This window comes from Cricetulus griseus (genome assembly GCF_003668045.3).
Source record: "Cricetulus griseus strain 17A/GY chromosome 1 unlocalized genomic scaffold, alternate assembly CriGri-PICRH-1.0 chr1_1, whole genome shotgun sequence".
Lineage (NCBI taxonomy): Eukaryota > Metazoa > Chordata > Mammalia > Rodentia > Cricetidae > Cricetulus > Cricetulus griseus.
In genome coordinates, this window is record NW_023276807.1 from 15,212,609 (window position 1) to 15,238,588 (window position 25,980).

Consider the following 25,980-nt stretch of genomic DNA (forward strand, 5'->3'; position numbering starts at 1 on the left):
GAAAATCACTCCAAAACACGGGGGACATACACTAAGTATGGAATATAGTAACACTCAGCAGTCTACCACGTAGGAGATAATACTTAAATTTGGGAGTTTTCTAGGAACTCAGTGAATAAGACCTTAAACATAGTTTTCTATGATACCATTGTTTCTATGTACAGTGTAGCTATGCGATAATATTCCTGTGTGTCTGTACACTTGATACAACGCTGTAAGGTACATGTTAGTGAAATATACTCTCTTCAGAAACTATTACTACGAGCCTCCAGAACATCCCTGACAACCCAACGTATGTGGCCCAGTGTTCTATATTAACACGCAAATCTCTGAAGAGGCTAATGCCAATTCATAAATCCACCAGATAAGATAAAACAACAATGGGCTTGAGAGATGGCTCAGTTGTTAAAGGCTAGGCTCACAACCAAAAATATAAGATAAAACAGGAGGGACATAAGCAAGATTGTGTGTGTGTGTGTGTGTGTGTGTGTGTGTGTGTGTGTGTGTGTGTGTGTGTAAATGAAATAAAAAAATAGTCTGTTCAAATGAGCACACTTGAACTCACATACAACAAGCATGTATTTAAAGAGCAGAGTAGGGAATTACAGAAAGACAGACAATACATGCTCTCAACTAAATTTGGGACTAAAACAATTTAACTCACAGGAACAGAAAGAAGGATGGCTACAGAGAAAGAAGTGGGGATGGCGGGGAGGTAATTATCAAAGAGCACAAACTCTCAAATGGGAAGCACATCATAACTTTTTTTTTAATGTTCAACATAGGGAAAACAGTTAGTAGAATGCCATGATTTCACAGTTCCCAAGAGCAAATTTTAAATGTTCTTCCTTTAAGCATCTTAAGTATTTGATGTGATAGTGGAATTCATTTCAAAATTATTTTAAATTGTATTCATAAATCATATCACTGTGTATCCTACAAATGTATACAAAATATTCAGTGTATTGTTAAAAAAAAAAGCAGTGTTTTGTTCTCAGGTGGTTTGCCAAACTTTGTGAGAATATTTCAAGAGTTCTGAAGTTAGGGCACTGTTATGTACTTACAAGTCAACCACTCTGATGCTGATTTGTGGACAGTAGCACGTGACATGAGACTCCTGGATTAGAACATGGGACTTTACTACTCACAGCAAAGATGTCTACAGTGAGTGTGTATGTGTTAGGTCCTTTGTTGCCTCTTATCCCAGAGGGAAGGCAGCTGGCCAAATGGAATGCCTTACAGGAGAAAAGGAGTAAACCAAGGAAATTTTCAAAATAAGCTCGTTACAGCCGACGCTGTCTGCCCCTCAGTTTTGCTAGTGGCATGAACAGTCCTAGACAGCAGAACGAGTACAGTAACCAGGGCCTGGTGTCCTTAGCATACCCGGGAGGGATGTACAGGGACCATTGGAGCCCAGGGCAGATGGTATCTCATAAGAATGATTCCTGCAACCATGATTCAGTGTTGAGACCAGACAGATTATTTATTGTCCAATTTCCATGTTTGTGTAGTACCCAGAGATTAGGTTAGTAGATCACAGCATATACTTTTGGATTTATTTCATAATTATAATTTAACAGATTCCCCCCTTTTCAGCAATCTTTTCGTTTCATAGATTCCTATAATAGTTTACCTGTTAGAGTGTTACCCTGTGACTTTTTCCTACCTATTATCAGCAATAAACATTGCCAATCATGTGTGCTATCTCCTAAAATCAGACCTATATCTTTAGTGAGGCCCTTCAGTTAATGTAGAATCTTAATCCTTTTCCTCAAAAATAGTGATTTCAAGCCAGCTTTCTGTTACTGGAAAGAATGACTAAAAACTAATTTCCAAAGTTGCACATGTTCCACAGCTCACCTAATTATTTTTGTTGATCAAGCTACTTGTGACCTAGGTTTCCAAGTAGGTGATTCTTAATCATTAGCTGTTGTATTAATTTTCTGTTAGTAATAAAGCTATGTAATAAAAATGGCACCACAAACACTACATTAATAAAAATAATAAAATTTGATGCCTGGTGGAGACAGAAGAAAACTTCATTAATTAGATAGTGTTCCAAGGCTATAATTAAAATTAAATCTAGAATGTTTCAGCTATTTTTCTCTAGTATACTGGAAGAGGATAGTAACATTGTGGGTTTTTTTTTTTAAGATTCAATTCTAAGTAGGACTTCTCTATCCCCATTTTCATTAATGCTTTTTTAAACATGTTAGAAATTTAACAGCAGTATGTTCAGTCCATTTGACCAACAGATCTATGAGCAATAAGACGCAAGTTTACAGTCACATGGTGCCAGATGCTATTGCTTTTATTTCAATGTGGTAATGTTCCCTGCCCTCCATACTATACGACTCCTGTCTTAGAAATTAGAAGTCAGTGGCATAAGTCTCTTAGACCGACTAGCTCACCCTGTTTCCGAAAGACAGAAAATTGCTAATGCTGTCAGAACTAAGAACATGAAGCTTTAGAAGACAACTCATGTTTTTCATTTGCAAGTACCAAAAGGTTAAAGATGAATGCTAGGGCAACGACACAAGTTAAGACCTTATAATCACAGGAATGTAGGAGGCTGGCACATGGCAAAGGCAGGCTGTTGCAAAAAAAAAAAGTCTAACACCAATTTCTTACACAGTGATCTGAGGCTGCAAATTTTTGTGTGTACACACAGTGTGCATGGAACTGTGCTACAGAGGACATTTCCATGCAAATATATATTGTATATATTGAGCAAGTTACCCTCCCACACCCCCTTTCTTTGCCTTCCCATTGCCTGCTAATTGCATGTCTCTCTAGTGTCTAGACAGTGTTGTTTCTACTTTCATACCATACATACATACATACATACATACATACGTATACACATACATACATACATAACTTTCTATCTCTGTACAGAGCTAGGATTACAAGCAAAAGAAAAAAAATATCATTCTGAGACTGGCTTTATTCCCTTATTATGACTATCTGAAGTTTCATTTTGCCAAGAATGACATAATTCCACTCATTTATAAGGCTGAAAAATTCCACTGTACATACGCTATATTTTCTTTATCTTTTCCACTGCTTGTGGACCCTTAGGATGATGCTTGGGCTTAGCTGCTGTGGATAGTTTGCCAATGAACACTGATGTGCAGGTATCTCTGTGATACTTTGTGTCCTTTGTGTAAATATACAGGAGCGGCACAGGTAGCTGGGCCATGAGGCAGATCTGTTTTTTTAAAAACATATGAAGATGGAGAGATGGATCAGTGGGAACAGGAATGGAGAGATAGTTCAGTGGTTAGAGTGCTTAGTGCCTAAGTATAAGTGCTTGGATTCCAGAATTCACATAAAAAAGTGGGATGCTGCAGCATGACAGTGTTGGGAGACTATGGTGAGAATATCCTGGGGGCTTTCTGGCTAATGGGTCTAGCTTGTAGTTGAGCTCCAGGTTGAATGAGAGACTCAAAAAACAGGGTTGAGATTGAGAGAGGAAGACTCAACTTTGACTGTTGCTCTACACACATGACACACACACACACACACACACTTGAAAATAATTTATGGTGATATTTTCATCATTATTTTTGCTCAGAATTGCTTTTCGGGTTCTTTTGTTCTCCCCTATGAATTGTATGCTTGCATGTTAACGTTGTTGGCTGCATTCTTATAACCTTCTATAGCTTGTCTTTTGAGACTGGATCTTTCACTGAACCAGAAGGACATCAATTAGCTAGGCTTGTATCTTGTGTGCTCCAGAAATCTGCCTTCCTGTTGCCTTCCATGCAAGGGTGTTGCAGCTGTGTACTGTCACACTGTGCATTTATGTGTGTGTTGGAGATTGAAACTCAGGTTCTCACATCTGTGTGGTACCAACTGACACATTTCTGCAGCCCCTTACATAGGACCTCTCTATTTCTGGAAGAAAATGGCTCTGGAAATTTTGGGAGAATTGCATTGAAACTTTGCATTGCTTTTAGTAACATTTCACAATATAATTCTTCCAACTCATAAACATTGAGGTTATGCCATCTTCCAGCATGTTTTATATTGTGGTTTTAATCTGTCAGCTTAAAATGTTGACATCATCATAAATAATCTTATTCAAAGGCTCTAATTCAACTTGGCTATGGCAGAGGATGAATTAGAGGGAACACGGCAAAAAAACAGCACCCCATAACAACCTATGTTATGCTTAGTAATATGATATTGTTCATTGAGGAGGCAATCTTATATCTTTTAAAACAAGAACATTCTAAAGTGACATCTTATTATTTTTCAATCTTCTCTAAAACTTGGAGTTCAGACCTTTAATAACATTTTTCTAATTAGAAAGTTACTGAAAAAGTTATTGCTTACATCAATAAATAAAATGTTTCTTATATTTTCCACATAGCTGTTTCTTTCCAATAAATTATGTAAGGCAAACAATATAGAAATGAAATAACTAAACCAGTTTGGTACTTTCATTTTTATGAGTTTTTATTGTTACATGAACCAGTATAGCAGATATTTCTTTATTACCCCAAGAGGAAGGCATTTGTAATTCTTCTGGGATCCCAGTGATTAAAAATACATCAAGTTGCGGCAATGCCCTTGTATTTATCATTAACCTTTTGTTACTTCCTTGTGGAAATCTGAGTTGACTTCTGGAACATGGTTCAAATCTCAGTCATGGTAGCTTTGTTATTCTGATTGTCTTTAATTTTTTTCTTAGAGCCACTGAGTGAAGTGATATATAAAACATACATGATCAAGATAACTAACATTTTAAGAATAAAATATTTCACCTTGCATGTATAGGGACTCTAAACTGGGAAATTAAGTTCATATCTTATCCATTCCTTCATTCTTGAGAAACAGGGTTTGTTCTTTTTCTAGACTGTTTACAAACTCCTTATCTTCAGCAATTCTCCTGTCCCAGTCTTTCAAGTGGCTTGGATCACAGACATTGACCTCCATGCCCAGTGAAGTGCTCATTTTTAATAGACTGCTCCTGAAGATACTTCAGCCAAGGCTCAAAAAATGAAAAAAGAAGAAACAGTAAGACCAGCCAGACAATAGGCTAGGCCTTACTTGGCGCTAGAAATTCAGTTGACAGTCTGAGTGGCAGAAGCCCTCCTTTGGCGTGCTGTCTGCCCAGTTCTATTTTAAGTTTTACATGGAGTTTCTTTGAATAATTCCATCTAAAACTGTTTCAAATGCATTGTACACCACATTCTGCTTTACTAAACATTTTTGAATGATCCCCTTACTACCATATGTAAGCTGTTGGGTCAAAATTATCTACTGGCTACATAGAAAGCCAAACTTTCATCTAAGGACAATTTAAATCACTATATTATTTGACTTACTCACTTTTTGGAAGTGATTCTTTTCTTTCCAATTTGCCACAATGTTAGTTTATAACATGAACAGGTCTCCCTTATTTCATACTCAGAGTTTATGTACGCTAATGTGCCAAGTCGGTTATTCATGATGGTGGATTTTATATTGTGTGCTGTTCATTATGGTAGTCACTAGGCAGATGTGGCCAAGGAACACGCTTTGGCTAGTGAAAGCTAGAAACTGAAGTTTTAATCGTATCCAAAGCCATTCATTTAATTTTAGATTTAAGTAGCTCCATGTAGATTCACTGTACTACTTAGGAAGAGAGCACTGGGGAACAGAATTATATGACAGGATTCAACTGACCAAAAATCTGGTAAATGTCTCTTTCCTCCTTCAGTTCAAACTCAACCACAGAGGAAAGAGACAATGACCTTTAACTTTGTAAGTGGTACTATTTTTATTGAAGCAGTCGGCCATCAACCACCCTTTTGTCTTTAACAGTTACTTGTAGACATTTCACTTGCTTTTCTCTTTTGTGAATTGAATCATCTGGCTTGTCAAATGACTGTGAGGGATGGACTAGGAACTTGGATGGCATTTTCTAAAAAATTATTTCTTTTAGAGTGCTCTTCACTAGAACCCAGATCAAATTAATGAAAAAGTAATCTTTGATAGCTCTGAGAAAATGTTAATATTCAAATATCTAGACAACAGCAAAAGGTATGAGCCTAGGGAAAAGGAATAAAAAGACCCATTTCTAAATTCTTCATTTACCCTTATTTGAGCCACTTTAAAGAGCCAACACAAGACAGAGAAGAATAGAAGCTATCTTTGATAATTGACATATTGCTGTTTTAAAGCAGAATATTGTTCCATCAGTTCCCTAGTATGGCTGATTGTTTCCTAGTACAATGACCTCTGGAATTTAGGCTCAAGGAGATTTCTATCCCTCACACAGTTGGTGGGAAAGAATTGCTTGTAAAAATACAGATGACTAGATTTCTGCAGTTGGCTAGCCCTTGTAACATACATACATGTACGTAACTTTATACAGACAGAGGAAGTTGTATTTAGAAGTATATGTGTATCTCTAAATATATGTATATTTGTATATATGTGAATATCTATACACAACAATTAATGAACAAAGAGGGCATGAATTTGAAAGAGAACAAGGAAGGGTACACAATGGGAGTTAGAGAAGGGAAAGAGAAGTGGGAACTGATGTAATCATATTATAATCTCAAAAAATTAGCCTGGCGTTGGTGGCGCACGCCTTTAATCCCAGCACTCGGGAGGCAGAGGCAGGCAGATGTCTGTGAGTTCGAGACCAACCTGGTCTACAAGAGCTAGTTCCAGGACAGCCTCCAAAGCCACAGAGAAACCCTGTCTTGAAAAAAAAAACAAAAAATAATAATAATAATCTCAAAAAATTAAAGAATAAAAAATAATATGGAAGACAATTGTATAGGAGAGGGTGGAAGACACTAGAAACATTGCCTGTATTTTTTTAAAGGAAACAATCATATATTCCTACCACCATTAGCAGCTTAAATAGAGGAAAGAAAATGGGGACAGGGGACACCAGAATAGAACAAAGGTTGTCTTTCAGATTAGGTGATATCCTCAAATCTAAAATGATGTAAGCAGAATTGTCATGATAAAGCATCTATGAAGAACTGCAGCTGTAGGAAGTGACAGGAGCAAGTCCTGTCATTGAGAGGGGTGGGGTAGCTCCCTGCATGGGCTTCCTGGTGAAGAAACCCTGCTTCTCCACTTGCATGCTCCAGTCCCAACCTCTGTCCCCAGGTCCAGGCAGCCATGCACACTGATCTTGCTAAGTAACCCAGCACTGCTCAACACATCTGCATAACTACTTTAGAAGGCAACCAGGCCGATGCTCTAGAAAAGCTACCCCTGACTCTACCTCTTCTCTTCATTTATTTGCTCTTTATTTTCCTCTTTCACATTTTGCTTGTTTGTTGTTGTTTTTCTTGTCCAGGATCAAAATGAAACAAAACAAACCCTCAAAAAAAAAAAAAAGTGAAATCATAACATTTGTCATGTCCCTCCCCCAACAAGAATCTACTTCCCCCAAGAACATTCTGAGGAGAGGGGAGGATTCATTATTTTATTAATGAGATAATGCTTTTTCCTTTCCAGAAGCACCCCACCCCCACCCCACGATGGAGATTTGGGCATTTGCTGCTGCTTGTTGGGCCTGCTTGTTTGGCCTCCTTGTTTGTTGAGTCACTGCTCTCAACTGATAATTTCCCCCTCTCTTCCTTTCTGTCCCTTTCTTTTAGATACTGGCCCAGGTGGGAGCCTGCTTCCCTGTGCTTTGAGTTTTTTAACCTGGGTTCTCCAATTCCAATCCCATTCTGCCCTGCAACTGCCTGCTGAACTCTACTGCTGGACCTTTCTGCCCTCTTGGATCTGAACTTTAGCAAGAATGGTTTTCTCTTTCTTTTCTCCATCTCTCTTCTCCAGACAGCTACCAAGGCTTATAGCTTGCTTGCCTTTCCTCTCAGACTTTAATAAAATTGTCCTCAAACTTCCTTCTAAGTTCATTTAAAATTCTTTTTAGTAACAAGATTACGACCCCACTGAAAACAGGGGCCTCTGGTTAAACTGGGAGTGTATGGTGCCCAACATGTAACTCTGCAAAAACAATGAGCACACAATAGTATATTACTAGTGTTGCTGGCTGTTGCTCTGCCCTCTGCTTTTCTGTCTCTGCTCCTCTTGCTACTTCTCCCCTCTCTTTGTCTTTTAGGTATCCTCCTTTGGCAGGGAACACAGCCATGTTGGAACTGGTCTGTAGGCATATTGTGTGGCCACAAACTGAAGGAAAAGAAAGCTTGCTCAGCTTCAGTGTTCAAACTCTGGAAAGAGGTTAGGGCTCTGCTTAGGTTGGGTGTTGTGGGATAACAGTTTAATTATGCAGATTTGCTTATGCTGTGGAATGTTTATGCAAAGGTGTGTTAAATTTGTTTACATTGTGGAATATTTAACTATGTAAATGTGTACTACATTTGTTTATGGTGCATTTGTTTAACTACATAAAGACATGTAACATGTCTTTATGTTGTAGATTGGTACTTTAACAATGTAAAGGTCTACCAGGCAGCCAGACACAGAGTAGGACATACAGGATGAAAGAAAGGTAAAAAGTCTGGAAGCAAAAATAGGTGAAGAGAAACAGGTTAAATGAAGTCGTAAGAGCTAGTAGGACAAGCATAAGATTGAAAGGGGTAAACTAAACTAAAAGGTTTCACTTTTAGGAATGAAGGGACCAGATCCTTACTCAGGCCCCTGCTTTAGCAGCCATGACAGGCTACAGAAAAGACACATAGACCTGTAACGCAAGGAAACTCAAGATCCTCTGGCCTCCTGGAGCCTAGGGCCAAAATTGAACACAAAGAAACTCCAGACTCCCCCAACTCGCTTCCTAGTTACTTGGTACTTGGTTTCTGGGAAATGTTTGGCCACAAAAGAAACTCCAGAGGAAACCAAAACCTCCCTTATGGTCTCCAGGATACGGTTCTAAAAACTATTGGTATCTATGTACAACAGGCCACCTGCAAGTAACAAGAAAAAGCCATAGAAACCGCAGAATGTTCCCTCTCAGCACTGACCAATGAGAATACCTGGTACACAGGTATTTCATGCCAAAATATGACTTTGAGAAAATTTCCTGTTTGTTCCCAAATGTCAACCAATCAGAAACCAACCAGTACCTACTGATGTAATCCTGTAACTTTTGTCTTTAAAACCTAGCAGTAGACAAGGAACTTCACCCCCTCTGGAGGCTGCTGCATCAGCTTGCTAGATGGGGTCCCTCCCGAGGCAGGATAAACAATTTAATAAACCTTGTGCATTTCCATTGGTGGTCTGTCTCCATGGTCTCTTTGGGGATTCTTGTGACTTGGACACAACAAAGATAAGGCCAAACATTCATAACTAATAATAAGTCTCCGTGCTATGATTGTGGAGATAGTGCTCTGAAAATGTCTGCTACCGTTGGGCATTCTCTATCATTATAGCTTGTGTACCAGTGAATACTACTTTACTGGATTGCTACTCCCAGGGGGAAGAAAATGTGGTTTTCTGGACATGTAAAACTAATTAGTAAATTAGGCATAAACATCTTTACGGAGAGAACATTATAATTGCAGTCAAATTAGCCAAGTAAGTGACTCTCTTTTGTTCATTTGTATGTAGTGCAGGGATGTTTGTTTTCTTCTTAGGGCTGTGTGGGACAGGCAGGAGACAGGAAGAGGGGAGATGGAAGGAATGGCCAAATCTTTGTTCTACACCCCAGAATGAGCATGTAAGATGGTGAAGTAGGTTCCCAGTCACATCTGCTCACAGAAATCCTCAACTGTCTTTATTTGGAAAAGATTTTTCCCCCAGACGTAATTATGTTTAGAATCTTGATGTAAATACTATATAAATGTCTCCTGAGAGTGACACAGGTATATTCAAAGATGACACACAGGAGTCAGGTGATGTAGAGATAAGCTAGGGTGGGGGTGATACACCCAGGTTTTAAATGCTGTCACAGCCAGGTGGTGATGGTGCACACCTTTAATCCCAGCACTTGGGAGGCACAGGCAGGGGGATCTGTAAATTCAAGGCTACCATCATTTACAGAGCCAGTTCTAGGATAGCCAGGAATACACACTGTCTTGACAGACCAAGACAAAAAGAAAGAAAGAAAGAAAGAAATGCTATTGGCTGTTGCAGACATGAGAAACATCTCACAGAACACACAGAGAAAACATGGTGTGCTGACACCTTCTTTTTGGACTTCTAGCCTTAGGGGAAATGGAGTTTTCCTGGTTAACCCATACGATTTGAGTAATAAGTCACCCAAAATCTGTTTAGAATAGGGTTTTTTTTTGTAGCTGTGGCAAAATACTGCAGGAAAACAAGGGTTAAAATCCATTTTATCTCTTGGTTTCAGGACTTTTAGCTCCCAGACACATGCTTCTTTCTCTTTCTGTGGTGAGGCAAACCAACAGGCTGAAGGGTGTGACATAGGTCATGTCATGCAACCAATTGGGAAGCAGCAGGTAGGGAAGGAGGGAATGGAAAAGAGCAAACCAGATACTATTCTTCAACACTCACCTTCAGTGACTTATTTCTGCCCACTAGATCCTACCTAACAGCCCACCCAGCTGATCCATTGGTGACATTAGCACCCTTGCTATCACCTCTCGGTAATGTCAACAGTTAAAAGCCAAGCCATCAGCACATGAGAAAAGAAAAGCTAAGAGCATTTTGAGAAGCCAGTAATGAACAAGTCTCTCATTCAAGGTTAGGACAATGTGATTCTCTACTAAAATAAAAAGGATAACAGTCATCCTCAATCCATGAGTTTGGTGGATAGAACATGTTGAATGTGAGGTTCATTGCCCAAAAAGTTTTATTAAGATTTTTATAACAATACAGAACCCATTACAGAATCTAGCATAGTGTAATAATAGTTTGAGCTCAGATTATATTCTTCCATATTTTACATCAAACAAATTGCTATTTCATGAGATTACAATTGAGTTAGTTTTAGGAACTTCTATGAACAGAATAACAAGTGTGCATTTGTTTATTCTGTGAATGAGTGAATTACTATTTTTTTAAGTACAAAGAAGTATGAAAATAAAACTGGAATAGAAATTAGCTAAAATAATTGAATTTTCTTTAGAGCATTCCAATTTCTAACTGAATACTTAACCTTATGCCCACTAGTAAGTGTAGCCTTCACCCTTCATCCAAAAAGCTTCTAATGGGAGTAGATGATGCCTATTACAGACGTCTGCAACTGCTCAAAATGCAGAGAACAACAGATCATTGTGTTCAATCCTAACTACATATCTAGATGCAACCCCTACACCAAATGCTCATGGAACATCATGAATGAGGTGACAGAAAGACTCCAAGAGCCAACGGACCAAAGTGCCTGATTGATATAGTGTTATCTACTCATGACAGGGCAGCTGCAGCCATGAAATCTTGACAATCTTGTTGGGTAAACAAAACCTGAATAAAGAATTAAAACTAGTCAACATGCCAACATGAGTAAGTGAAATTCCACAAGGTCCCACCACTATATAAAGAGTTACAGGCAACGAGAGAGGGCAAATCAGTTTTTTCCAGGGGCAAAGCTTCAGTAGGTCACATAATTGACAGCGGATAGCAGCCCTGAACACAAACAAGCAGAGGTTATGAATCTCAGTGTGTTGGGGATGACATGGGAGGAGTGCAGAAATGGTGTGAACACAGTACTCATGTAAAAGTTCTCAAATAAATGAAAGTTTAAAAAGAATAAATCACTGTGGACTCATGTCTCAGAGTTGATGTGTGAGTAATCCTGACACCATTCATTGGCAGTAACTCAAACCTGGCGATGCCGAGCAGGAAATGTGCAGCTGTGTACTTTGCTGAAATGTTATGTAATCTAAAACTAATAGTACCCCTTACTGTGTTCTGCATAAATACTACTGATTTTATAACCGGCAAAGGTATTGTCTTAGTCAGGGATGCTATTGCCATGATAAAACACCACGACTGAAAAGCACTTTGGGGAAGAAAGGCTGAATTCATTTTTAGAACTCTCAATTCACACTCCATCATTTCAGGAAGTCAGGGCAGAAGTCATGGCAGAAACCTGGAGGTTCCTGAAGCTGGAGCCATTGAGGAATGCTGCTTACTGGCTTACTCCTTGTGCCTTGCCCAATCTGCTTTCTTTTCCAGCTCACAGGCTTGCCTCTAGGCTGATCTCAGGGAGGTATTTGGTCAATTGAGGTCCCCTCCTAGCAGATGACTATCTTGCATCAAGTTGACAAAAGCAAACAAACAAACAACAAGAAGAAACAACAAGCTAGCACAGGTTTGAATAAATATTTTGAAACCCTTTACCAGAATCAATGTGGACATCCATCCATCCTGCTTCCAAATTTCCCCCTGACACTTTGTAATTCCTCTCCCTTCCCTCTTCCCCAGCTTATTTCAAGTCAACCATAGATGTGCTTTCTGTTACTATTTAATTAGTTTGCATTTTTCTCTCATTTTCTCTAGATGGAATAGCACAGAATGGTCACATTTTAATTACTACCTTTCACTTAGCACAACTGTTTTTAACCTCATCTTCATGTTGGTGTCCCTCAGTGACTGTTCTTTTTTTGTTTTTACTGAGTAGTAGTCTATGTTCACTGTTGTTCTGCTCCGTGTACATCCGAAAATAATATGCATATGTTGCTGCCCATTGTTGGAATAGTCTATATGCTTAGTTTGTCTGAGTTGTTGGTGTTCCTCAAATTATCTACATTCTTGATGATTTCCAGTTTATCTACTGATTTATTAAATTTCTTCCTATGATTGTTGACTCAGGCATTTCTCATTACAGTTCAACTATTTCTTTATTTTTTGCTGAAGGCATAAGACTTGTTATTAGAAGATTAAATATTCATGACTAGCATGCTTTGTGATATTATTGTTATTATTATTGTTGTTGTTGTTTTAATAATAGGTTGAACTTAAGGCCTCTTTCTTGCTAAGCAAGCACTATACCACTGAGATATATTCTCCAGCTTTCTGGTCTTCTTTATTTATTTTTATTTTTCACTGCGAGACAGGGTCTCACTAATTTGCCCACACTGACTTTGTGCTCAATGGGTGTCCCAACAGGCTTGAACTTGTGATCCCAAACCACAGCTTCCCTTGGGAATACAGGCCTGCACCATAAGCTTCAGCTATGACAGTGTTATTAATTGGTCCCATATAGTAAAAGATTATTTTCATTGCTACTGTATGCACTGCTCTATAACTTACTTTTTTCTGATAATATAACCAATCCAATTGGTCTCTTATGCCCCAAAATATCACTATTGCTTTTGCCTAAATGATCAGTTATCATAAAATGATACTGATATGGTTATCCCTCTGTATCTCTAGAGGTTTTGTTTCAGAACCCCTGTGCATGCTCATGTTCTTTGTATTTAAAGGCATATCTCACACAACCGTTCAATTTAAATCATCTCTAAACTAACACACTTTATGCAACTGGGTAGGGACTTGCTAGAAAATGGCATGTCCAGTACAGATAGAACTCTTTCTGCATGTTTTCAACCTCTGAGTATACAGAGGTGGACATCTTGGCTGTGTAGAGCTCCCTATGCAGAATTCTTTCCCAGTGCTGTTCTTTCCTTTGTGCAGGCCCACGCTCTCATCTGGCAGACGGTGTTCCTCCTGCCTAATGAACTGTTTAAAATGTTTTTTGTAGTTTCAGTCTGTTGCTGATGAATTATTTCAGCTTTTGTATGTCTGAATAAATGCTTGTTTCATCTTCATTTCTGAAAGACGTTTTTAAAGTTACAGTCTTTCAAACTGCTACTGCTTCTCTCTCTCCCTCTCAGGTTTCTTTGAAAACTTTTGAAATTGCTCCATTACAGTTGCACACATCATTTGTTAGAGAAGTCTTTATGGGCATTATCCATTTCTTTGTAACCTTGTGCAAATGCACCATTATTTCTGACTATGTAGACAATTTTCTACTTATTGACAGTTGGATCCATTTAGTTCTGAAGGTTTTCTTCTTGCATCTGGTGCTGAGGCTGCACTAGGCCCCTTGACACTCTAGTCTAAAGAGATTTCATGACAAATGACATTCAGACATCATCTTTTATAAATATTTTCTGTCTCTCTTTATCTCCTCATCTATACTTTTTTCTTGAAATTGTGAAACATTTCTCTTGTGTTCTGATAGTTTTCCTTGCTATGCTGCATGGGTAAACAGTTTTAACCATTCTGTTTTTTGTTAATATAGAGAAAACTAATGTTTCCTTCTATAATACCTCATGCTCTTACTAAGTCAGTTCCAAGTTTTCATCTCTATTTTATAAACTTGATCTTGTCTTATTTTTAATTTTACATTTTTTGTTATTTAATCTTATCATGCAGTATATTTTGATCACATTCTTTCTCCTCTCCCATGTAGTCCCAGTTCCGACCTATCTCCTAAGCCAACCAATATGATTTTATGTTCCTTCTTACTTTCGGAAACTCCAAACTCCAGCAAAACAAAACATAATGAAACAAACAAACAAACAAAACAAAGCCTTTAAACACCATACCATACCACCAACAACAAGTAAAATTCAAATGCAATACATTTTGGGTGGCCAGCTACTCCAGAGTATGGCCCTTTGGGTGTGGTTGATAAACCCGGTTTCACTCTACTGGAGAAAACTGATTTTTATATCTCCCAGAAGGTGTCAATAAGTGTAGCTTTTTGGTTTGAGTAGGACACTGCTCCCTTCTCAGTGTTATCATTTTTCTGACTTGAACTGGTGCTGTCACAGACTCTGTGGGGCTCTATGTGCATTAGCTTCTTGTTGGGCACTGGCTCAGTTTCTTCATATTCAATGACAAGAAAGCAGTGTCTGGCAATGGGGTTATTCTGCCTGGGGTATGATGAAATCTCAAATTAGTTTTAATTTACATTTCCCTGATATGTTCCTATCTAACATTCTGAATGACTTGATAAATCTACAACAACTCTTTTTATCTCAGTATTTACTAATCAAACACAATGTCAATTCTGGTCAATTTTGATCAGTCAGTTCATCTCATTAATGTGTATCAGTCTTTGACAATTCTTTTGCATAGCTGACATTTTTAGTAGATTTAGTCCACTTGAGTTTTATGTGTTGGTGGCTGAATACATTCTGTTTTTGTATAATTATTCTAGGCTTTACTCTGGGATTTTGCTTAATTATATAGCGATATGTTTCTTTCTAGTCTTGCACCAAATATTCTATAGGTGGGGGCAGAGCAATACTCTGTTTAGTTTTCATTATTTCCTGTGGCTTAGTAAGCTTTGTGTGTTCTGCTAAGTGTACCATTATACATGACTCATCAAGTTCAACTGGTAGAGGGCATTCAGAGGCCTGAGTAAACACTGGGCACTGATGTCTCCGATGGTTTCCATAGCGTGTATCCCCGGTCTTGGTTATTTATTCACAAAACATGTTTGTGATACCTTGCAGCTTTCTGGAGTTCTCTCTGTGCCTCTCCTGCCTAGAACTCTAAGGACCTCCATCTGCACTGCTCTTCCTGGACTCAGCTAAGTATTTTCAGCTCAGGATTCCTCCAGCTACCTGTGTATGTTTGCTCTGTGTCATGGCCTGGGAACTCCCTCAGGGCCAGAGACTAGTTAAAAAGCTCTTCTTGCCAGTTCCCTCTCTCCCAGAGATAATGGTGTTGTCACTGACCTATAGTCAGCACTGCATATTGTTTCACCTGGTTTGTGTGCTTTTTTTTTTTTTCAGGTAGGTGAAAGAGCATGTCATGGTCATGTTTATTGCATTTGGCCAGAAGCATGAGTTACTTTTATTCTGGAATTACATTGTAACTCTTTCTCCTTTATCAAATACTAATATGTGAAGGGTAGCTATTTTTTTATGTTTTATTCTTACAGTCTTCCAGGTGTAGCTTCTATGCTTTTTTTCTATATTATACAATCACTATTTGCTAATTTGGGAGAATTAAAGAAAAATCAAAGTTTGGAGTTCTCTCGTTTTGTCTTTTGACCTTTCATTAGTGTGGAATGTGAAGAGGCAAATTTCTCAACACCACCTAAGTTTGTATTTGCATAAAACATCATACAAAAGGATTAGTAAGTTCTCCAAATTGAGTTAAAGTCCAGATGTGGTCTTGGACTTAGAGAGAGAGCTTAGTATTTAGGATTGCCTACTTCTTTTTCACTAGCCCCTAAGTTGGTTCCTCACAACCACCTGTAACACCATTTTCAAGAGGTCTGATATCCTCTTTTGACCTCTGTTGGCACCCTTACATACATAGCATACACACATGAATGCAAATATCAATAAAAAGGAAAATTATTTTAAATGTACTTTTGTTATAATGACTGTATGTGGTTTAGAGGAAAAGAATTTGAAAAATAACCCCATTTCATTGTTTATAAAAGAAAGCCCAGTGTTCCAGTTAGTTTTTGTGCTTCTTAACCCTTCCCTTGGAAAATTAGGACACTCTGTTTATTCCCTTTGTATCTTAGGCTTCTAACTGTATACTTGAAAAAGTATAAACATTAATTCTGAACTTTCTTACATTTGGTGATTTAAAAATCATGACTATTTTAAAATCAACTCACCACTTATAATTCTTTTTTAAGCTTTTTTTATGTGTGTGTGCATCAATATATATTTCAGTGTCTTATTTTGCCTATTAGGTTCTGATATTGTGAAAGTGAACCAAACAGCCTTCAAAATGTAATCATGGTCACTAAGCCATTAGTTCCTGATAGGAGACTTATTCCCTAGAATTTATAAAAACATGAAATTACTTTGAATATACAAAAGATCTTTCATTTCCTCTATTAGCAAGATTCAGCCCTGAGTTTGCATTCAGGCCCTTCGGTGCAATAACGCGCTTCCCCATGGTAGGATTTTGCTAATCCAAACAAATTACTGAACACTAGCAGCTAAAGGAACTTGAATGTATGCTACGGATTGTTTCTTTCAGCTGTAATTAACTTTTTTTTTCATCTAGAATATGCTGTCTTCTAAATCCTGAAAACTTTTTTTCCAGACATCTGAGCATCCAAGCAAGTCTCTCAGAGAAACTCACCTTCCTAGAAGAGAATTGACCTTGTTTGTGCCTTTTACCTAGACACAAGTAATCCTAAAAAGTAACATGTACTAATGTTAAAAACCTATCTAAACAGTGCAGCCATTTTAAATGACTGTTACTACTCATTTGGTGATTCAATTATATATGAGCATAGTGTTTGAAAGCAGTATAGGTGAGATAATTCAATAAATGTGCATTTGTTTTTCTAATGGAATCTGTATTGTTCCCTTACAGAAGGTTTGTACACAACTATGGGAACAAATAACTGTAGGGAGCCGTTCCTACATTCTCCATTACAATGATGGTGCCTGCAGGCACCAAATGTAAATTATTTCACAGGCGCTGGGTAATTTCCATTCCTTTGATCTCTGCCTATCCCGTGGCTCATTTGGCCTGAGGAGCTGAAGCCATTCATAGGGTAACACGTCCCAGACAGGGCTGCCAGCCTTTATTAAGGGAAGGGATTCTTGGCTCAGAGTCTCCGCTCTGGTAAGCTTATACTCTCCCACTCTCAAGATGCATTAAAGCTTTCCTACAGAAGGATCCGAGTGTCCTGTATGTTGTTCTTGCCGGCGAGAACATATAGCGCGCGGGACATCTGGTGCCGAAACCCGGGAGAATTTGTTAACATCACCGGCACCGCGGAGACCCCTTGGCTACAAGGCGGATTCAGAACTGCAGGGTGGTAAATTCGGAGAGGTATGTCTTTTCTGGACTTTGGCTTGGGAATGTTGCTATTTTGGGAGGTTAATATAGAGGCTTCTATGCTTTTACTAGGAGCTATTTTGACCTTTCTCACTGTTGTAGCAATCTTAAAAAAGTCCAGAATTACATGTCAAAAACCAAATATAGTGAGAGATGGGGCGCGCCCAACAATAAAATATAAGGAAAAAGGACCTCCCGGGATGTCTACTGACCAGGGAATGTGTAAGGAAAAAGAACCTCCCGGGATGTCTAATGACAAGGGAGTGAATAATTTGTTAACAGCTCAGCTAGGTAAAAAAGAAACAAAAAAGGAGGGAGGGAAAATAGGGAATAACCGGTCACACCCCGGTAAATTTAAGAGAAATAAAGACTCAAAATGTAGCCTCTGCCCTACAATGAAACTAGAGGCCTTGGAGCTGAGCAGCTCAGACTCTGAGATTTTAGACTCTAGCAAGGAAGCAGAGCTAGAGGAGGAGGCAGCACGATATAAAGAGGATAGATATCGGCTGCCAAAAGTAAAAGCAAATATGAGGCCATTGCCTGTTAATCCAGCGGGTGTACTTCCATCAACACCCCCATTATTTGGTACCCACTCCTTTTTACCATCAGAGGAGCGGAGGAAATTACAGATGGCTTTCCCAGTCTTTGATAGGGGAAAAGGCCATGCATGTTAGGCCTGGAATGGCTGGAGCTTTAAAGCCTCATAAATATTGACGCTCAGGGCCATACTGGGGCCAAGCATCTCACCTCAGAACCTAAAAGGCCAAAGAAAATGGTAAAATGGAAAGATATCTTAACTGATCTTTGGAGAGGCCCGGATCCTATTCTCATAAGATCCAGGGGAGCGATATATGTTTTTCCACAGGATAAAGAAAATCCTCTGTGGATCCCAGAAAGACTCACCCGAAGAGCCCCTTCGGACCTTCAAAGTCGAAACTCCACCCTCTCCCCGGGAGTTGAGAGCCGCTATTGTTATCCAGATTAACTCCTGTCCTTGGCGGAGAGATTGTCTCGCTTAAGGGGTGGGGATGGGATTGTTTGATGCAGCCGTTTGCGGATTGGTGTTACTTCTCTGGCTGGTCTGTAAGCTCAAGGCTCAAACTAAGAGAGACAAGATGGTTATAGCCCAAGCGCCTATAATTTTAAAACAAGGGGCTTCCACTGATATTTGGCTAACTATGCTTAAGCAATAGGCTGCCGGCCAGACAGCTCTTGCACACCCAGAGCCTAGGCTCATTGCACAGGGTAGAATGTCTGGTTTGAGCAGCCCATGAGGGATGTCGAACAGAGCTTCACACAGAGAAGTTGCCCAGTATACAGGCTTCTCTGGGAGACATGTTGTCCTACATAAGGGTTGCCTGCCCGAGCCTCCCTTTCCCAGAAAAACGACAGAGGACAGGTCGAGAGTGCTTCGGGTCAAGCTAACAGCCTGATGGCGACTCTCGTACACAGTCTTATTGTTTGATTTGGGAAGGTACAACCTCTGCCTCTATCCCTCAACATATGGGTAACCTATTTGCTTGTAATAATATAAAGCCTTATCATTAATTAATAAAAAAGGGGGATATGTAGGGAGCCGTTCCTACATTCTCCATTACAATGATGGTGCCTGCAGGCACCAAATGTAAATTATTTCACAGGCGCTGGGTAATTTCCATTCCTTTGATCTCTGCCTATCCCGTGGCTCATTTGGCCTGAGGAGCTGAAGCCATTCATAGGGTAACACGTCCCAGACAGGGCTGCCAGCCTTTATTAAGGGAAGGGATTCTTGGCTCAGAGTCTCCGCTCTGGTAAGCTTACACTCTCCCACTCTCAAGATGCATTAAAGCTTTCCTACAAAAGGATCCGAGTGTCCTGTATGTTGTTCTTGCCGGCGAGAACATATAGCGCGCGGGACAAATAACTAGTCTCCAAATTTCTTCATCCCATTTGTCAAGCAGAGGCACAGAGAGGGATTACCATGTAGTTATAATATCTTGACCAGTGTAACACAGACAAGCCTTTGAAGTAACAGTAGCGTGGCCGTGTAGACATATTTAAATAATATAAAAGGTATTTTTCATACTTAAGTCAAATGAACACAAAGTTCCCATGAGTGAATTTGCAAGAGGGCTGCTTTCATAGTGTCTTTAAACATGTAGCCTCCCTGATAGGACAGAGTGTATTTTATAGAGACACTTGTACCCATCTCTTTGACTATCAGGCCATTGAAAGAATGGATATGAAGAAATTAAGAATTGCCCCAGATTTTCCTGTTAGAGAAGGAAAAGGATGAAGCCTTAAGGACAGACAGAGTCCAGTTTCCTGGAAGAAGACTTGAAAGGAAAGACTTGGAGTTAAAAGATGGTGGGCTTGGAGACAGGTAGGACACAGACTGCTTGGTCATGGATATTTCCCAGCTTCCTTTTAAACTCAACCATCATGAATGGTCTGTAGATTTCAATGCCCATCTTTCCAAGTGGCCACATTGCTAATTCTTCCCTTTTCACTATTATTGGTTTATGAATGACTGATGACCAAACCTGGCTAGTGGGAACATAGGCTGTGTCCCTAAGTCTGGAAACATATTGTGCTACATTTCAGAGGGGACTATTTTGTTTGCTTAGGGACCAGCTATTTCTGATGTCTTTTAGGTGAAATTTTAAAGCTTGGTCAGTGTAGAGTGGTGATACACGTGCAATGCTTGTCAGGATGTGGAATACAGAAAGGCATTGCCAGTTGTAGGGCCTGGCCTACATAATTAATCAGGGCAGTTGAGTCTGAAGGTTGCAGGCACCTTTGACTGTTACACATTCTAGAAAACATTTACACATCTGCTTAGCAATTTCTATAGACATCTATTTGATTTTATGTCAGTGACACAGTATTTTCTTAGTTCTTGTTGCAATGAAGTTCTGGTGGTATCAGCTTATACAATTCTACTGGTTCTTTTTAATCTTGGAGATTTTTACAAAGAAGCTAATATGTTCTTGCATATTTAGAAAATAGAATTGCGCACCATTTGTGCTAAGGTTTTTGCTACCATTTGTCTAGAGACTAACATGATAAATGTCAAATGGAGATTGCTTAGCTCAGGTTCATTACATTTACTGATGGAAATTCTATGAAATATACACTTGTGTACTAAATGGAACTGTCATTACTATTTGATGCTGTGAGATTTGTGGAATTAGAAACCAGATTAACCAGTACTTCAGTTTTGACTTTAACACTTTCCCATTTTGTAAAATGTAGATACTAATGCATACAAACTAAATATGGATGCCCTGATTTCATGAAATTATATATAAGTTTTATAAGATTTGTTTGCTCCAGTAGGAATTATGAACATTTTATAGAATATCTTTTGTGGCAATAGAGCATGGACTGGGGAAAGCTACATGGAAAGTAATGTAAGGACACTAGTTTGCTAAAGAATGCTGGAATTCTTTCCTTCCTGGGTTCATGGAGCATGGGGGAGCCTGGGAAATACAGACTGGGGAGGCAGGGCACTATAAAGAGCCATACACTGCTTGCCATATACTTGTTAGGTTCTTTCCTCAGCTTACTAGTTTGCTTCTGTTCTTGGCAGAGTTCTTCCTGTCTATTTCAAATTTTTAGACAATTTTGAATGCGTGTGTGCACACACCTCTACATAGAGCAGAGGGTGTCAGGTCCTCTGGAACTGGAACTACAGGTAGTTGTGAGCCACTTGATTTTGGGTGCTGGGAAATGAATTTCAAACTTTAGAAGCTACAAATACTCTACCAGTAAGCCATTTCTCCAGTCCCTCTTTTTCTTTTTTATACGGGGTCTTACTGGATAGCATGGGTTGGCCTAGAACTTTCTATTTAGTCAGCTGGTCTTCAACTCACAGAAATCACCCCCCCCATCTCCCAGTGCTGTAATTAAAGTTATGCCCTCCCATACGCAACTCTACTTTTATTTGTATGGGCCCCTGGTATATATTTTTTTCCTGACACACAAAAACCTGTGATGGAGTACTCTTTTAACTGGCCCTCCTAAGCATGTTTCCCTTATATGTCAGGCTTTCTTACCTTTTTTCTCCTCTATGATTAGCTTAGAAGCATGGCTTTTTGTCCATCTCCTTTGCCTTGAGGGATGCTGGAATTTTCAGCTTAGGACTGTTGTTTTTCTTTCAAACTCTAATAGGTTTGAGTTGAGCTTCTGATTGCATCTTTAAATTTTTCTACTACTGAGACTAAGAGCCCCCAAAAGGAAACCTTCATTTTCCTTAGTAGCACTGTTATTATTAATGACAATATAAGTTCAGATATTATACAAATTATAGAGATATTAATGACCATGTATTTCCTTTGCTCTAATGTTCCTGTTTATACATGGTGTTTAAAATACTTCAGGCTAGAAAAAAAGGATAATTTCACAATCTATGTTTTCTCATTCATTCACTCACTCCATTAATTCGTTCATTCATTCATTCATTCATTCTTGAGATGGTTTCTCAAAGCCCTGGGCTCAAGCCATCCTTCTACCTCAGCTTCTGGAGTGTTTGAGACTATAGAGCATTTCCTGCTTACTCATTGTGGATCAGAGATGTCAGAGTCCATCCTAGGCTAAATCCAGGACATAGTAATGTAGAAGAATAAAAGAAATGGATTAATCAAATTAAAGATTCATTTGTGAGGGGGGAAAAAGACACATTTTCATTTTCAACTTTTTCTTTTAAAAAAGACTTTTGTTTGCTGGTATATCCCAGACAAAACAGGGCTGGCTCTTAGCCAGAAAGAGCAAAGTGTTTTATATAGAGAAGAATAAAGTCAATGCCACCAGCTCAAAACAACTGACACACAAAAATCTCTCAATGAAGGCTGTATCAGAGCTGAAGGTCTTGTTCAAACCTTATACACCTATCTTTTTTCTCAAAGTCCTCATCTTCAAACCATCAAGTCCACAGTAAGAAGGAGGACAAAAGCAGATGGAGGAGGGAGGCACCCTTCCCAGGAGTACTGTTTCTTTCCTCTGACTCTCCCACTCCATGCTCCCTCCACACTCTTTTCTCTCCACTCTGACCTGTAGTGAGATAACCACAGCCCCCGCACCTGTTGCACTGACCATGCCTGTTAGGTGAGGTCACAGGTGCAGATGTGATGGGGGAAGGATAGGTCTGTAGTCTCAGAGCCCAGCTCTTTCTCTTGTTCCTGATCTGGTCACAGAGAGCAGCCTGGGTGTGGATCCTTGCAGCTGGAAATTGCCGGTCATCGTTTTCTTATGTAAGTGACTTCTCCCCAAATAAAATTAACCTATGTTTAACCAATTCCCATGTTTCTTAATCTGTGCATCTATACAGGCCTGCATAGGAAACTGGTCTTTCTAATACACATTAATGTGAGCTCTTCCTATGAAAAATTCTGTCACTGTCAATGACTACACTAGAACAAGAGGAAGCCTAGAAACCAAGCTGGGAAAAAAATCAAACGGACCTCTAAAGATTGGAGTGTGGAAAAGAAATTGAAGCTCTAGACAGCAGGCCTTTGTGTTCTGGTTTGGTCTCTAGTGCTTCCCCCCTGACTGTGGCACATGGAAAGAGCTCTATAAATATTATAGAATACTTGAATACATGGCTCAACAAATGTTAAACACATTTTGTGATACTGGGCAAGTGTTCTACCATTGACTTATATAAGAACACCTCTATATTAGCTTCTGTATATTAATAGCTTGATTTCTAATTCTGTTTTATGTTTAGATTTTATGTGAAGAATTTGAAATATTTCTCTCAATGTTAATGGGGTTTAGAGTAAAATGTAATTCCAAAATTTTCTGCAGAAGTTGTACTGACTTCCAGAAAGCATGTATTTCCAACCAATTTAAATGAAAACCAAGGCTGGGGTGCAGAACAATGGGCAAACACTTGCCCTGTATGCATGAAGTCCTTGGTGTGATCCCTAGCATGGCACAGAAGACAAACACTATGCAATTATCCAAGAAATAGAAGAAATAAACATAAAGACATTAATAAGAAGCCAATTAAAATCACCATTAAGAGGAGAAATATGGGATTAATTGGATCCCTGTTTCAGAATTGAAAATGGACTGAGATCCTGTGGTCCACAATTCAAAGGTGTATGATGTTTTGCTATTAAGCCATGTAGCATCAAAGTCAAACCAGTGTAAGTGTTGCAGTTTCTTCAGAATATGAGGGATGCTGAACATTTTATACTAACAAGACAAAAAAAAAAAAAAAAAACTTCTGTCATTTTATGATTGTTCTTTGAAGAGATGTATCATAAATTTTTGTTCACGGGGGCTAGATAAAAAACTTTATCAATTCACATTTTGTGTCACTATATTACAAAACCAGAAATCTACATTGTTTTTAAAGTCTAAATTAAGTGAAATAGTCATTAGATGTACCAACTTTCAAAAGCCATTTATAGTAGTCAACAGACAACTGAAAATGAGTGAACTTAGTAGTTTTAAGATTTGACTAAGCCACCAGAGAATTTAGAAGCATGCATTCATTTTAGTTCAAAAGAAGCACCATGTTTATGTAACTGAAACACTAATAATACCAAACCCTTGAACTTTGCATTTCTCTTCAGTATCTTCCATTCATTTTTATTAATAATGAGGATAAGTGATCATGTAAATAGCGTGTTTTTAAAACCTATTTTCAAACATTTTAATTTAGTCTATTAGCTAACTGAGGTCATGTACAAATATTTATGATTCAAACAATTTAAATTTAATCAAATATAAAATTTGAATGTTTTGTTTATTTTCAACTTTTAAGGGAATAAACTATTATGGGTGGGGTGTTCTTTAGTCTGATAGCAACTGGGGTCATATACAAATATTTATGATTACACTTTCACTGTTATCAAATATAAAATTTGAGTGTTTTATTTATTATTATTTTTAAAGAAATAATCTATTATGGGTGGTGTATTCATGTGCATATGCCATGGTATACTTGTTGCTGCTAGAGGACAACTTTGCAAGACTTAGTTCAGAATTCCACATTGAGAGTTCTGGTGGTCAAACTCAGGTCAATGTCTTGGCATTTACTATCTTACTGCCTTGAGTGTTCTATTTTGGGAAGAAAGTCTAAATAAAAGAGGACAAAGGAAGGCATGAAGTGACTCTATGTAACGATAAATTTTTCCGCCAAAAGCCGCACTAGCTCTACAGCCATGTGTGTGGTCTCTGCCAGCCACCCGCCCGAGTTAGGGCCCCAATCAATGCACAGAGAGACTTGTATTATGTGCAAATGCTGCTTGGCCAATGACTAGGATTCATCATCTGCTAGCTCAGTTTTAATTATCATAAATCTATATATTTTATAAGATTTATCTTATCAGACACTTTCCATTGGTGTCTTCCCTTGCCGGTGGATCACATTGCACCACTGGAGGAAGAGTGGAGGGAAAAGGGGGCACTTCCTGGTTGTCCTTCCTTAAATATGAGTCTCCCTGCTATGTCACTTCCTGCCTGGATCACCACTTCTTACTATATTTCCCAGAATCCTCCTCGACTCTTAGTCCTGCCTAACATGCTGCCTCATTGGCCAAACAGTACTTTATTTATCATCCAGTAAGACAAACACACAGAAGCACTTCCCCCATCATCTCCTCTTTTCTGCCTAAATAAAAAGAAGGATAACTTATCTTTTATAATAACTGAAGAAACTATAACCATAACTATCTCTCTTCAACTCTATCAAAGACCACAGAAGGATAATATATAAACTCTAGATAAATACAGAAACAGAGTATGCCAGTAGGCCCTAGGAAAACTCTTGTTTTTTTCACCTACCAGAGAACAAATCACAATTTAAATGGACAAAACAATGGAAGTCTCATGAGAGATACACGTATGGTATAAAATTGCCCAGAATGTGTTATGTGGTAAAGGGTACTTTAAAGAAACATCTTTCTGTTTCCTTAATTTAGGAGAGGTCATAATGATGATACATGTTCCAGGTTTTAGTACTCTTAGTGGTACAATGTAAGCATCCCATAAATGTAATACAATTACAAGATTTTAGTTTTAAAACAGCTTAAAAATGTTTTCCCATAATTTGTCTCTTACATAGGAGCAACTAACAAAAATATATTAACAGCAACTTCAAGAATCATACAAGAGGATTTTTCTTACTCTGGAGACTAACCAGTGTGTGGCTCTAAGGCATTTGGACTGGGGTGACCCTACATGCTATGCTCATTGTTTAAAGACTGTGCACATTCTTGAGTCATACCCCTTCTATAACTCAATGAAATGGGTACTTCTCTAAATTGTAAGATAAGAAACTCAGAGGGAAAATAATTCACCTAAGACCTCGCATTTGCT

General features: G+C 38.7%; 1 protein-coding gene across 2 annotated transcripts in view; it reads right to left on the minus strand.

Moving 5' to 3' along the window:
* Positions 1–25,980, minus strand: part of Khdrbs2 (KH RNA binding domain containing, signal transduction associated 2) — a 409,392-nt gene that overhangs the window by 48,817 nt on the left and 334,595 nt on the right. The window contains exons 7-9 of one of the 2 annotated variants that reach the window (XM_035453236.1): positions 3,448–3,485; positions 2,684–2,687; positions 1,649–1,666 (exon numbers count right to left, since the gene is read on the minus strand). The exons of the other annotated variant lie outside the window; for it this stretch is intronic. Coding sequence (XP_035309127.1) covers positions 1,649–1,666; positions 2,684–2,687; positions 3,448–3,485 — 60 coding nt within the window. The remainder of the gene's footprint in view (positions 1–1,648; positions 1,667–2,683; positions 2,688–3,447; positions 3,486–25,980) is intronic. 2 annotated transcript variants of the gene reach the window in all.